This window comes from Chlamydotis macqueenii, chromosome 1 (assembly GCF_036417535.1).
Source record: "Chlamydotis macqueenii isolate bChlMac1 chromosome 1, bChlMac1.mat, whole genome shotgun sequence".
NCBI classification, from domain to species: Eukaryota; Metazoa; Chordata; class Aves; order Otidiformes; family Otididae; genus Chlamydotis; species Chlamydotis macqueenii.
Window position 1 is genome coordinate 3,942,517 of NC_141556.1, and position 15,299 is coordinate 3,957,815.

Consider the following 15,299-nt stretch of genomic DNA (forward strand, 5'->3'; position numbering starts at 1 on the left):
AATATTAACGATATGGGCATTTACAGAGCTTACCTCTTTCTCTGTATCCCTGGATATACAGGTCCATTGGTTTTCCTTCACACTGTATGCCCAGAAGTCAGCCAGATCTTGAGTTCCATCCCAGCCACCAAACAAATAAACAGTTTCTATTAAAAAAAAAAAAAAAAAGGAAGAATATGTTAATTTTATTTGAAGAAGAGAATGCCTTTAAACAGGTGAATACCTACAAAACACCTGTGACAAACAGACAGACAATCAGAAGCGAAACTGAAACAGATTCTTACATCACTCCTCTTTGAATGGAACCAGTCACCACAAAGAACTATGGTTTGGCTTAGTAATGGAAATTTCAACAATTGATAGGCAGCCAATTCTCAAGGAGTCATTTTCTATTTCTACATATACATAAGAGGCAATCAAACCCACAGTGTTCTGATTAATATTCAAGATAGATAAATGAACAGTGCTTAACTTTTTGGATACTGCACATTTCAGTCTATTAGTGACTTCTCAGCTTGTACCTCATTTGGTGCAAGATCTATAGATCAGAAAGACTTCCAAGATAGCAGCAACAAAGCTTTCCTCGGTGACGAAATCTTCAAGGGAAATGCCTTGCATAAAGTTAACTTACCTGATGCCACAAAACTAAGAAGAGTAACAGATTTAAGTCAGTGTTTCAGGCCCATCTAGAGCCTGTCACCCACAACTGCTCTGTGCACAACAGCTTCAAAGGCTTCTCAAACTTGCTGATAAAACTGGATGAAGCCTCTAAACATGGGAAGCATTTAAGGAAGAAGTCTCTGTTCTGACAGAGAGATAACTAAGCTGCTCCCATTATAGAAACATCACTATCTGGTCTCAAGTGCTAAAAATACTTTGGTTTTAGACTGCATTAAAACACAACACCAAACTAAATCCAAGAAGAACAAGCCACTGAAGACTTGCAGAGCTTTGAAAAACTCTTTTAAAATCCACAAACCAATGCTATTATGGAGGTAAGGGCCAATTTTTAATCCAACACCAATTAAAGAGCAGAGTTAGAAGTGCGATTATAAAATGGGAATAGTCCCTGACCCTTACCTACCATCAGGATAGTGGTCATCACCATGGAAAGGTTACCCTGGTTCATTAACTTTAATTACCCTTCCTCCTGGACTCAGGGCTCCCAGTGTTCCCTGCAAAGAGCAGGTCCCTTTGTGCGCATAAATTCTCACAGCTCACAAAACCCACATTACCACAACAGCTTCATTGATAGCCGAGAAAAATAAAAGATTTGGCACCAGCTAAGTATCCTATTGGGGCCTTGCCAAAACGTCATGCCTGCCTGTAAGGGCTTTGTTGTCTCTGATGAAATTTAATAGTAAACCTGAAAGAATCTGATGAAAACTCAGATTTTGAAAGTGACTTCAATCAAGTTGACAGAATTAAATGGCATGTGAGCACTGAAAGCAGGGTACAACCGCACAGCTAGCGCGAACTGTGAGCATCCCCAGAGTCCAAGAGCAAGCGTGATAACACAAGTGTACGCGAACAGTCTGCCAAACTTATTGTTCATCCTGATGTAAAACTGCAGCTCAGATGAAAGTGACTCCATCACTCTCTAGACTCAGAATGACTATCATTTTTTAGTCTTATTATAGAGCTATACACATACTTTTGTAGGAAGTTTCTATATTTTTAAAGGAACATTTTTTAATACATAAATAGATCTGTTGCTGGTAATGTCAAGAAAATATTATTTCATAGTTCTTCTAAAGTTTGCAATTGTTCTCCCATGGTATAAGGAAGAATTAGCTGTTTGGGGGTCTTCATTGTTTGGTTTTGTTTGTTTGATTGATGTTTTCTTTTTTAAAAACATCAAACTTCACTCCGTTCCCCAACCAGTAGCACACCTTCCGCTCTATTCGTCAATTCGGATTTTGTGGGAAGGGTTGTTTTTCCATCCTGCACGCAGAGCTCCAACCATGACAGACCCAGGATGCATGCTCAGCACTCCTGGGCATTGCTGCAACACCTGAACAACAGATGAGCAAATACTCAAAGAAGAGGGCAGACACAGCAAAGAAACCACAAACTTCCAGGCAGCAGGAGAGGGAAGCTTCAGGGGAGCACAGCAGTCTTACACCAGTATAACTATTTCTACTCCAGTAGCCCCAGGGAACTCAAGATGCAAGCAGGGCGTCTTGCTCTGGCTGAGGGAAGGATTCTTCCTTTGCATCTGGGCAATAAGTAATGCAGCAATATTGATGCTGCTTTATTAAAGGCAAGCCTCTATTCTGCTTTAGGGACAGAGCAGAGGAATTTTCAAACCTACCTGCAAGGCAACAAGAAAAACATGAAAGGAGCTATATTTACCCAAAGCTTTTACAAGCTATGTTTAGGAAGTCAAATTTCTCCTCCAGCATCCTAATCTTATCTCTTCTACATGTATTTTTGAATACAAATTCAACACTTTGAATTAAATATGTTCTGTGAATATTTCTAAACTGCTTGCTCAGTCAAAAATGTTTCTGTAATGTCTAAATTATTTTCTTCCCTTACTCTTTGGAACACTAGCACTCCTCAAAGTATTAGAGAACATACGCTACCAAAATTATCATATTTCCTGTCAACGTCTCCTTAAGTTCTATTTTTCAGAAGAATACAGAAAGCAGACCTTCCAATCCCTGTGAAATACCAAAAATCCTGGAGTACCTTCAGACATGTTCTCAAAGTCGGCTTTTCTAACTTCTGTTAACTCCATCTTCTCTGTGTGGTGAAATCCTTGGTGCGATTCTGGTACAGCGGGTCTTCCTCATTCAATCAAGATGTTCTGCGGCTAAAGCCAGGCTGACAAAAGATGCTTGGTATGCCTGAACATCCCTGGTTTTACCTTCTAATAAATTGGCACAATTAATACTTAGCAATCCTAGTGACTTATTTAAATAAACACTGGTCAAATGGTATCTCCATGTCTATGCTAGAACAGTCCTCCACAGAATACGAAAGAATTACGGACCTAAAACCCCTCTGCAAGTCAGTTGGTCCATCAGTCCTCTCCCAAATCCCTCACAGCAGGGCTAACTGCAACGACAGACCAGGCTGCACACTATTCAGTTACACTTTTAATGTCTCCAAAGATGGACATTTCAGACTCTCTGGACCCCTGCTCTAAAGACTGATCATCTTCATTACATTTTTTTTTCGCCTTAATATCTAACTGGAATTTCCATTGCTGCAATGTGTCCATTGTCCTTCATCCTAACCCTCTGCACTCCCTAAAACAAGTCTTGCTAGCTTCTCCACGTTCTCCCACAAGCTAAAGACAGCTCTAAGATCCTCTGTCGTGGTTTTGTTAGTGAGGGGGGGCCTAAGGTGGTAGCTTCTGTAGGAAACTGCTAGAAGTCGCTCCCCTTTGTTCAGTGGACTCGGCCGGGCCTAGGGCGGACCCACTGCTGGCCAAGGCCGAGCCGATTGGTAGCAGAATGTCCCGTGATAACACCTCTGCGATAACGTATTTAAGAATGGGAAAACAGAAAAAAAAGAGAGAGAAGAGAAGATGTGAAGAAGCTGAGCGGGGGCAGAGGCGCAGAGGGGGAGGCGCGAGCCTCATGGGCCTTGCAGGCCTCACCCTCTGGCCTCTCGCCAGGCAGCCGACTGGGCCCGACTCGGTCCAGCCCGGCTGCAAGAAGTGGAGAGGAGATGAGAAGTGAATGAGATGTAAAAAAGATCCTGAGAGACACCTACCAGCCTGTTGTGAGGAACGGCTGCAGACACCAAGGTCAGTTCAGAAGGAGGGGGAGGAGTAATGCGGCTCCTGGCCAAGATTCCCCTGCAGCCTGTGGTGACGACCATGGTGGAGCAGGCTGTCCCCCTGCAGCCCATGGAGGTCCACGGAGGAGCAGAGATCCACTTGGAGCCCGTGAAGGACCCCGCACCGGGGGAGGTGGATGCCTGAAGGCAGCTGTGGCCCGTGGAGGGCCCGCTGGGACAGCTGTTCTGGAGAGACTGCACCCGTGGAAGAGATGACCCACGCCGGAGCAGTTCCACGAAGGACTGTGGCCCGTGGGAGGGACCCCACAATGGAGCAGGGGAGGAATGTGAGGAGTTCTTCCCCCGACCATGAAGCAGCGGCGTAAAACAACATATGATGAACTGACTGCAACCCCCATTCCCTCTTCCCCCCTGTGCCGCTCGGGGGGCGGGGGAAGGTAGTAGAGATAATGTTAAGCTTGGGAAGAGGGAGGGGTGGATGGAGGTTGTCTTGTTCCCTGTCTCATTACCCTGCTGTTTGTAGTAATAAATGAATAGTTTTCCCCAAGTCGAGTCTGTTTTGCCCGTGACGGTAACTTTAAGGATTTCTCCCTGTCCTTATCTCAAACCTTGAGCCGTTTTTCCTTATATTTTCTCTCCCTATTCTCTTGGAGTGTGGGGGGAGTGAGAGAGAGACTGCGTAGTCTGGTCCGATCGGGGCTGAACTACGACAGTTATTTTGGCGCCCAACGTGGGGCTCGAGGAATTTGAGATAAGGATTGAGTTTAATTGGGAGCGGTAATGGGCAAAACAGGGATTGAACTTGACAAAAGAGCAAAATGATTAGGGGAAATTTATGTTTTGATTGTGGTGAAGGGATAAGTGGTGAATTGTGTGTAAATTGTATGGTCTATCCACTGTTGGTGTTTTGAGGATATTATTTTGATTCTTGGTGCGGGGGAATTCTTTTTTCTTTTCTGTTGATGTGTATGTATTTTAATTAGAATTCTTAAATACGTAATTCGCAGAGGCGAGGGGTGGAATGTCGTGGTTTTGTTAGTGAGGGGGGGCCTAAGGTGGTAGCTTCTGTAGGAAACTGCTAGAAGTCGCTCCCCTTTGTTCAGTGGACTCGGCCGGGCCTAGGGCGGACCCACTGCTGGCCAAGGCCGAGCCGATTGGTAGCAGAATGTCCCGTGATAACACCTCTGCGATAACGTATTTAAGAATGGGAAAACAGAAAAAAAAGAGAGAGAAGAGAAGATGTGAAGAAGCTGAGCGGGGGCAGAGGCGCAGAGGGGGAGGCGCGAGCCTCATGGGCCTTGCAGGCCTCACCCTCTGGCCTCTCGCCAGGCAGCCGACTGGGCCCGACTCGGTCCAGCCCGGCTGCAAGAAGTGGAGAGGAGATGAGAAGTGAATGAGATGTAAAAAAGATCCTGAGAGACACCTACCAGCCTGTTGTGAGGAACGGCTGCAGACACCAAGGTCAGTTCAGAAGGAGGGGGAGGAGTAATGCGGCTCCTGGCCAAGATTCCCCTGCAGCCCGTGGTGACGACCATGGTGGAGCAGGCTGTCCCCCTGCAGCCCATGGAGGTCCACGGAGGAGCAGAGATCCACTTGGAGCCCGTGAAGGACCCCGCACCGGGGGAGGTGGATGCCTGAAGGCAGCTGTGGCCCGTGGAGGGCCCGCTGGGACAGCTGTTCTGGAGAGACTGCACCCGTGGAAGAGATGACCCACGCCGGAGCAGTTCCACGAAGGACTGTGGCCCGTGGGAGGGACCCCACAATGGAGCAGGGGAGGAATGTGAGGAGTTCTTCCCCCGACCATGAAGCAGCGGCGTAAAACAACATATGATGAACTGACTGCAACCCCCATTCCCTCTTCCCCCCTGTGCCGCTCGGGGGGCGGGGGAAGGTAGTAGAGATAATGTTAAGCTTGGGAAGAGGGAGGGGTGGATGGAGGTTGTCTTGTTCCCTGTCTCATTACCCTGCTGTTTGTAGTAATAAATGAATAGTTTTCCCCAAGTCGAGTCTGTTTTGCCCGTGACGGTAACTTTAAGGATTTCTCCCTGTCCTTATCTCAAACCTTGAGCCGTTTTTCCTTATATTTTCTCTCCCTATTCTCTTGGAGTGTGGGGGGAGTGAGAGAGAGACTGCGTAGTCTGGTCCGATCGGGGCTGAACTACGACATCCTCCCATGAACCTTTTCTTCTGCAAGCTGAACAAAACCAATTCCCCAAGCATCTCCTCGTACATCACACGCTTCAGCCTCCAACCACCTTGGTGGCCTTTCCCTGGGCTCACATTGGGATCGTCAGCACTGTTATTGTACCTGAGAGCCCAAACTGAACGCAACACTCCAGATGTGGCCTCACAAGTACCAAGTAGAGGGACATCACTCCCCTTAAACTTGCTGGCTATAATTCCGCTAATAAAGCATAACAGGAAGTTGGCCTTCATCGCCACGAGGACATACTGCTGACACATATTCATTGTCTACCTCCTTGCAGATCTTCTTTCCATGCAGTCAGCCCCCAGTCAGCACACAGCTGTTACATCCCAGGTTCAGGACTGCATTTGTCTTGGCTGAACCTTACAAGGCTCTCCCTGCAGCCTGTCAGGGTTCCTTTGACTCACAGCCCTATTCTCTAGTTCATCAACCACTGCCCTCCCAATTTGTCACCACCTCAAACTTCCTGAGGGTGTATTTGAGAATCAGTGTCCCTAGAACTAAGAAGGACTCATCTCAGAAGTAAAAAATCCTAGGTGTAAGATATCTCAAAAGCCTTTTACAAAAGGATGTCATTTGCCCATGTAGTAACCACAGCTTTAGTTATCTGCAAGCAGCATGGTCCACTTTGTAAGGAGCGCTTAGAGCACAACTATAAAGGCAGACCTCAAATCTTCTTCAAGTATCACACCACTCAGTTTCTGAATCACATTTCAGTGTAGATGATGGCTGGATGTAAGCTTTTTCAGGCTAGGGCTGGCCTGGGTAGGCATACAGGTCTCCTCTCCAACGTGAAAGCATGGTGAAGCTGAGTAACCTCCAGGATTCAGCAGCTGTTTGTGTTTCAGAGCTTAGAAGCCATCTGTGTTTTGTTTCAGAGATGTCTTCATCTTGTACACAAGTCCTGTCTTTAAATATCTTATGGATTGTATTGTTTTCCTCAGGCAAAACAGCATCCTTCTTCATGTCTGCTGCTCTCACTTCATCTCTTTCATCTTCCCATGCTGCTTTTGAACCAGCATTGTCATTTCCACTGTGTTGTCACATATTACTATGGGCACACTGTGCCCACTGCTCTGCATCTCCCACTGTTCCCAACCTACAGATTTGGTCTCGCTTATCTAATAAATTAAACAGAATTCCTTCCTACAAAAGAAAAAGCAAAATAACGTACAACTAAAATCACAAAGTAGTTTCACTTCAGTGTGTGAACAGACGTAACACCTCAATAAAGACCACTTCACTAATGTTTTCCTCCAAAAAATGTTTCACTTGCCAAAGAGAAGAGAAACGCAGACAAAAAAAAATTACCCTAGTTGCTTAGCTATTATTTCTAAAATAGGCTTGTCAGAAAACTTCAGAAGGCTTTATCCAAATTAACAAACAAGATATTTCACGAAAGATTCTTTTTTAAAATAGAATAATTCCTATATAGTCTATAATGCTGTTACTAAAATAAATTAAATGGTTTTATGGACTACACTGCCATTCACATAAAATCGTGTCTGCGCTGTAAGAGCAGAGGAGATCAATTCTACCTCAACTATGGAATTAGAAACCAAACATCCAAAACACAATACACATATTCCTCTAAAGTACCGACGTTATTCCTTAAAACTTGAATTTAGCAATCCACTTACTCATTATCACTTTCTTCCAGAATAAATACTCGTATTTCAAAATATATGTCACATTTGAATTATAAGAAGGCCTGAGAGGGCATAATCAAAGTTATGTTAATCAAGGTACCAGTGCTGGATGCTTACATCCTTGTCCAGAACTGCATTAGGGTTTAACGCATCGGGGAAAATAGTACTATACACAATCCCGCCTTTTAGCACGTGAATATTTCAGCAGGTCCTACCTAAACAGCAGTACAGCTTTTCACAACTGACATTCAGAGCACTTAACACAGCATGTCCTTGTGTACTTTCAGGGTTGTTTTCACTTTTGATGTTTTGGGGATACTTTTGTTTTCATCTATTCATCTGAGTTGTGGCTATCCAAATACTTCCCCTTCCGTGTAGAATAGTGTAGAAAACTCTCCAGCCTCCCCATACGGAGAACTACGTAAGGCATGCACCTTGCAGGAAAAAGTAGAAATAACATCAGCCTTCTCTTTTCATTTGGAGTCTAAAGTTTTCAAGTATGTAACGATGGTTTCCCACTATAACCAGGATTACCTCTTAGTGAAAGTTTCTGCGTTTGCATACCAAAACCAGCTTCCCAATTCTGCCATCCAGAGTCATTCCAGTCTGAGGGTTAATATGATTAAAAGCATGGAAGACATTGTGAGAATTAGTAATCCAGATTTTTTTATATAGCAACATACCAGGCTGCATTCTCAATTCTGCATCCCAAAATGCCTACAATTTCATTTCAAACTGCTTTTAAGAGTTTTTCAAAGCACCAAGAACGCTACACTTAAAGACAGCTGCAACAGGTATTAAACATCAGATGGAACATCAGATGGAAATGGGCTACAGCACAAGCTACTGGTTGCCAGCAGAGACACCAGAATTGCTCTTTCAGTTACTTTCAGCCTGCTCCCCCCAAAAAAACATGCTAAAAGGCGGTTTAGACCAAGTTCAACTATATTTACTCTACCTGAATCTTAGAGCATAAACAGTCTCCGTGACTCAACGCACTATCAGTAACTTGACATCTACCTCAACTGCTTACCGACCCATATCCTTTATCCTAATGCTAACACATGTGCATTCAGCAGGCTCGGTGCTATTACAAAACTTACTAAAAAAATAAACTTATATTTTTGCAGTTAGTAATGACTAGTTAATATTTCCTTGGTGTTAATCAAAAAGCAGAACCATTTATAGTTCAGTTATAGCTACAGCAGGTCTGGACATCAGAGATCAAAATTTGCTTCCAACACGTATTCTACGTGATACAAAACTTCAGAACTTCCTTCTATGTATGATTTTGGTGTTTCACTTCATTGCTCCAACATTAGAGTTGAAGAAAATACTCATTTTTGAAAAGGATTTCACCACTCTAACGAGGAGTGCAAAGTGAGCTTATTTGTCTTCAGTTGCCAAAGACTTCTGAAAAAAAAAAAAACAACTCAACAAGTGTGTGGATAAGGAAGGGAGGATGTCTTTGAAGGAAAGAGTATGCCACTGCTCCTTTTTCCATTAACACTAGGTTTGCTCAAGGTTAGCCAGGGAGCTTTATAGCTCCAGTCTGTGAAACACATCCTGATGTAACCGGCTACGTTCCCACAGTCTCACTAAACACCACCTATACTCAAAAGGAAAACTCAGGCAATCAGCAACAGTTGGTTTTAAAAATAACAGCACCAAGAACTTCCCCTGGCCTGTTCATGAGCCAAATTAAATGGCAAAACTGATAATCTCAAAAACACTGAGGCTTTAACAAGCCTCAGTGGGTCTGGAAAGAAAACTAAGAGCAACTTCCCAAATATCCCATAGAGAAATTTTCTGAAGGTATCCCACCACCACTGGATAGAGCTACAGCAAGAAAGGACTAGCACAACAGAGGGAGATCCAGCTCTCCCACACTGGGACTCCACCTCCATAGGTGCTTCCCAGTCAGTTTTGTGCAAAAAAAAAAAAATAAATCAGTGCTTTTCACTGCGTCGTTAAAGCAGACTGAAAACTTAAATCCAAGGCAGAGATAATAAGCTTACTAGAACTTAAGAAAACCAACAGGAATGGAAACAAAGACTCAGACTACTATGAATATATAATTTTCAGGAGGTCTAAAGGACTATCATTTCCAAGCTGACAAGTCTCGTTTCCTCAGCACGCTTGTGAATCAGCCACTACTTATTCGTGGAGGCCACTAGGGAGCGTTCACAGCTTCTTTTGCAGGCAACCACCAGCAATCCCCCAGCAGCGTTTTATTCTCATCAATCTCAAAACTTCAACCAAAAAAAAAAAGTTTGCTTTCACATACATAATAACTCGAGTCCTTCCTCTACAGCAGTAACTACACTGAGTAAAAGCCAAAGACTGCAGCTACCGGTACATTTTTGGTTGTTCACTATGACTTAGCAAATTACTTTTGAAGGTACTATCCCATCACATGCTTCCACCCCCATCCATATGACCACAACAGATATGGCCGTGGTAGTTTTTTGCCAGCTCCCCTCAATGCCACCCTAGATTCCTCTCTGCTACTCACACTTGGCCTTGTTTCTCCTTTCCTAAGAACAGATCTTTTACTCATAGAAATAATTTACTTAGCAAAGACGCAGGTAAATGCATTTCTTATTTTAGTAAGGAACGATGTATCACAGAAATCTGATTAAATAAAAGCAAGACAAAGATACAGAAAATTACGGAGAACAATAGCCACCAGAACTGTTACTTATACTTCCTCTCTTTCTTTTTTCTGCAGGCTCTTTGAAACAGAGGCTGAATCATTCTTTAAACTGCTATAGGAAACATTTTTGTAAAAAACATCTAAAACTATATTTAACAGGACTTTTTTGCACACTGTGGAAGTTAGAAGACTCTCCAACCAAAATACAAGGAATGTTTCAACACATAAGATCTATTGCTTGAGCACTATTCCAAAGAGCATAGCATGTAGCAGATAAGGGAAATAATCTGCCCTAATTTATCTTTTCTTGTCTAAACTCCCGCCCAAAAGGGATAGGAGGGACGAAAAATTAAGAACAATTGTTCTTGCTTTCTTAGTTAAGACAATGACTAAGGCGTAACAGGGAACTAATAGGGGGTGGGAAACGTAGTCGCAGTACAGTTCCAGAGAGAAAACAGAGCATCTAATTCAAGTATTAGAAAGCACAATTTTACCTCAAAACTTGAAATTAAGACAGTCTCCAAAGAAAAACACATGTGCATATTTATCTGAAAAACATCTAATTAAGTAATTAATTTAGTTAAGACATTTAGCAACTACTCACCTGTCTGAACATCTATAACCATCTGATGGCCACCTCTCATCCCTGGTCGGCTGTCTTCCCCGTCACCTTTAAAGAAGAGGGAGAGGAGAGTTTCCCATTAGATCTTTAAACCAAAGAAGGATACAATCTTATGTATAACTTAAAAACTATACTGAAGCAGAGCAAATTAACTCACCATTCTTTAAACATTAGCAAAATACTTGTTCCAGGTAGTATCCTTCTGTGCACTATAAAACTGTAGAGTTTTATATTGAATTGTCTGCTGACTGATAGTACAGATAGCTAAAGTGAACGCAGTATTCTACTGCAATTCTTAGCGCCTTGCAGAGGAGCTTGAGAATTCCTGAAGAATGCAGATCCTCACAAATGCGGTCTGAGCTATCTCTGCAGCTCTCCAATGATGAGGACGACAATTTTTTGCTCCCCTTCCATCTCTCCCCACCTGAGAGCTGCCTGAAGGCTAAGCAGTGAGAACAGACACTCAAATGTCAGGGCAATATACCCATGGGACGGAGGCAGAGAGGTAATGGTATGGCCACAGCATAGCTAGCTTTGCATTAACTACTTGTTCTCACATATAAGGGAATTCTAACTGTCCAATTAAAGCAGTTTTCAAATGACTTAAAATTTCTTAAGCATTCAGGACAGGAGTCATCCATGGGAAGCAACATTAGAAAGATAACCCACACTGCTAGGAGAGAAACCTGCTTGTATTCTTGGATAACTCTTCTGAAGAGGTTTGGGTACAGTGCTCCATGCTTGGCAATTGTCTCCTTGAATCCTACGGTTGCTGTACGACAACGATTTTTGTACTTTGTAGTCAAGGCTGACGCTACGAATCTCCTCTCAAAGCAGAAAGCAATGGAAAAAGATTCTGCAGTTCAGAATTACTATATAATTGACCAAGACTTCAAAAGATGCATCTCAAATTTAAAACATTCCCCATTAAGATAACATATTTATTTACCCATCTTGCTGGCCATATCCAGTACATTTAAGTTGACTCCATATGTTAAATTCAGCCATACCAGTAACCGTTCTCAAGCTTAATCTACATTCCGAGATTTGTTTCTGAACTGTTTAGCTATCCTTGAAGTTACAACTAGCGTTCCTGCAGTGTTCCTTATTCAGGCAGAAACCAGGTTGCATTTCACTGATTTTGCAGACAAAAGCAAGTTTTTCATAGACTAAATAACTCCCTAGAACAACTGTCCTAGAGGAGGCTTTCTTGCATCAGTTTCTTGCTCAATATCCTCAAAGGAATAAGACAGAACTGGCAGTACATGGGTTATATCTTAAAAAAAGTCTTTACCTTTGGTGCTTTTCGGGATGATTTGCCCCCAGCGAGGTTTGTATTCTTGCTGACTGATATACTGATTGAACAAGCCATCTGCAAAACAAAACTTTTGCTGTATAAAAAGATTTATACTTTCATTACAGCAAAATCACTTGTAATACAAGTAACTTTGGCCTAACTCAATGCAGCATAGTACTCCAAAGACTTCATCTTAACTAGATATAAGGAAAAAAAAAAATGTTTACAATGAGGGTGGTAGAACATCGGCACCGGTTGCCCAGAGAGGTGGTGGATGCCCCATCCCTGGAAACCTTCAAGGCCAGGTTGGATGAGGCTCTGAGCACCCTGATCTGGCTGGAGATGTCCCTGCTCCTTGCAGGGGGGTTGGACTAAGTGACCTTTAAAGGTCCCTTCCAACCCTAACCATTCTATGATTCTAAGTTCTCCATACATGTCAGATCGTTTGTTAAACTTGTTAATGAACTGAACAGTTTGCCTGCCAGGTCATGCCAATTCTCTATAAGTCTCCACCGTGGTGTATTTAATTAAGAATAGAATCCCTCCCCCTTATTTAAGCAAAATGAAAGTTGCCAGTCCATGTAAAATTCAACCATTTTAGCACATATTAAGTTAAAACTAGGTCAGGTAGCATCTCTGGAGTTTAATCTATGAAGGAAAAAGAATAAAAGCAGATTGTTTAAATGTTATGATATGGGACAACCAAGCACTGGATGAAAAACAAAATAACAGTTTACATTCTTTTCAGAGAGTTAAGCAAGAAGAGAAACAGAAGATGCATTAGGTCACTGGCCAGATACGCCAACTGCAGCATTTCTGTAAGAAGAATTAACTCCAGCAATCTATCCAAGCTCCCTTCTGCCCTCTTCTCTCCCTCCATACACCTACCATATTCCATCTCTTCAGCACTGAGAGGTCATTTCCTAGTTCTAGTCGCATGTTATCAGCTTATCACATAAACGCTATTTTTTTTTTTTAAAGGAGATTCATAGCAGCCACGCTGTCCTGGACCGCTCTTCACTCTGGGAAGTGCTTAGTAAGCATTCAGGGAACTTGTTGGTATTGTTCTTCAAAGGTGTCCTCTAGAAAACCCACCTTACCTTCTGCAGCACAACAAACTATTAGACTGCTCATAGTTAGTGTCTTGACCACTGCTCGCTGTCTATATCCCACCCATCATCCCACCATCTCAAGACACAAGCTCTTCATTACAAGCCTTTGCTCTGCATTTATGCATTACCTGAAAAAAATCCAGTTTACATCACTAGTACAGCGATCACCACCACAGGCAGATTGACTCGAATGACAGATTTACATGGTTTTGTACTGAAACAGGACATTGCACACACACTACTCAGATGTAGGATACATTCAGGGGTCCTTAATCATGCAAAACTCAGGAGCTGTGCTTTTCAATAGAATGGTACCTGGCAAGCTTGCTCAGGAATTAGTTTTACATTCCCCAGGAGAGAAAGGAAAAATGAAGTAATTAAGTTGTGTCTAATACTTTTTAGTTCTTCTGACCCCAGTAATTGTGGCTTTGAGGTAAGAATTTAACAGATTATGAATGCCTCCGTTTATTTATAGAAAATCCCTTCATAGGCATACAGACAAAAAAGAATAATCCTCACTGCACACATCTCTATTTATTTACAAAAAGGTAAAAAATCTTTGTTAAGCATGACACAATGTCCAGAGAATATTTCAAAGCGTTTCCTGGCATCCTGTAGTTTGCCATGACTGAAACCTAGGTTTTAATTAAAACCCAAACCAGCAAGTAGTTCCTGGGAGAAGATGAATACTCCATTTAGAGACCATCTAATATGAAAATAAGGGCACTCAAGAGCTCCTGAAAGGTACAGAATTTGGTCTTAAAATACAAAACTGCTTTCAACTTCCATAAACTCAGCTCTGCAAGTATTTCAAATTAAATATTCTGTGAAGGCAGGGCAGATTTTACTTTCAGCTGTATTATAGCCAAAAACATCAGCTCTCTCCTAGCATTAGGTAATTGAGGAAAGCGAAAAGTTTGCTCAGCATTAGTTATTTAAGTGGTTTATTTTGGTTTTAAGACTAGGGTTCCTAACTCCCACTTCTTCAGCATTTATAAAAGTTGAAGCAAGACATGAGAAGCTTTAAGCTTGAGATTTCATTAATTCTGATTCAGAAAAGCCAGTTTCCAACAGAACAAATGCCTGTGCTGTAAGAAATCCCATACTGACTCAGGCAGATTTTTCTAGCCGCAAACCTAGACAGAAATTCAGCCTTTTGGTTTATCATTCGAGCGTTTGGTCTTCAAGACAGAACGCAAAACCATATTTATCCCTATGGTAGCCAATAGATAATTGGACTTAAATAGCTCAAGAGGATGAATTACACCACATATGATCTGAAAGGGTGACTTAACCTCTCTCCCATGCTCTACACCCACAGGCTGCACTTGTCAAGATATGACACTTCTCCCCTACTGCGCCTTCAGCCTCCTTTAATAACGCTTCTTGTCTTCCATGGGACACTGGTTTGGAAATACTCCAGCTTGCTTCCCAGAAATGTTTCTTTCTGCTGGAAGCAGTTCCACATTCATTCTACTTGCACCGCAAAACAGCAAGCAGCTTGTTTTGGAAGCTGAATCACCACCTGTCTGACACCAACAGGGGAAAAAAGGAGGATTTCTACGTGGATTCTGTATCTGATGCCAGACCTATTCTAGCAGACTCCTTATGTTTCTTGCCAGAATAGCACTTCTGACCAAAAGGTCTCCAAAGCTTCTGCAAGGCACTGAAGATCAGATCTAGGTCTGCTGAGGTTTGTCAGCTGTTTCCAATGAATCAGTAGTTTAAAATAAATTTCAAGACTTTTGTAGGAAAACAAAAAAAAAAACCAAAAGAAAAAAAAACAAAAAAAAAAACAGTGTTAAGTGCAAGTTTTTAAAGAAAGTCTCTTCCTTTGCTCCAGAGGCCTCTCACTTCAATGTCCACGTTTAATTATGGTCAAAACCAGTACTTTTATTCTCTACTATTTTCAAGACCTTTGCAGCAAGTTGTGACATATTTTGGATGTAAGAACATGAAGTTCACAGTGGTTCAAGCCTAGTAAACTTACCTCCCTGATAATCA

General features: G+C 42.4%; 1 protein-coding gene across 4 annotated transcripts in view; it reads right to left on the minus strand.

The window, feature by feature from the left end:
• The window catches only part of MKLN1 (muskelin 1), a 100,990-nt gene that overhangs the window by 46,444 nt on the left and 39,247 nt on the right, over positions 1-15,299 (minus strand). For all 4 annotated transcript variants that reach the window (XM_086744589.1, XM_086744596.1, XM_086744601.1 and 1 more), the window contains 3 exons: positions 12,181-12,258; positions 10,869-10,934; positions 34-146 (listed from right to left, as the gene is read on the minus strand). In XM_086744589.1, the coding sequence (XP_086600715.1) occupies positions 34-146; positions 10,869-10,934; positions 12,181-12,258 (257 nt within the window). The remainder of the gene's footprint in view (positions 1-33; positions 147-10,868; positions 10,935-12,180; positions 12,259-15,299) is intronic.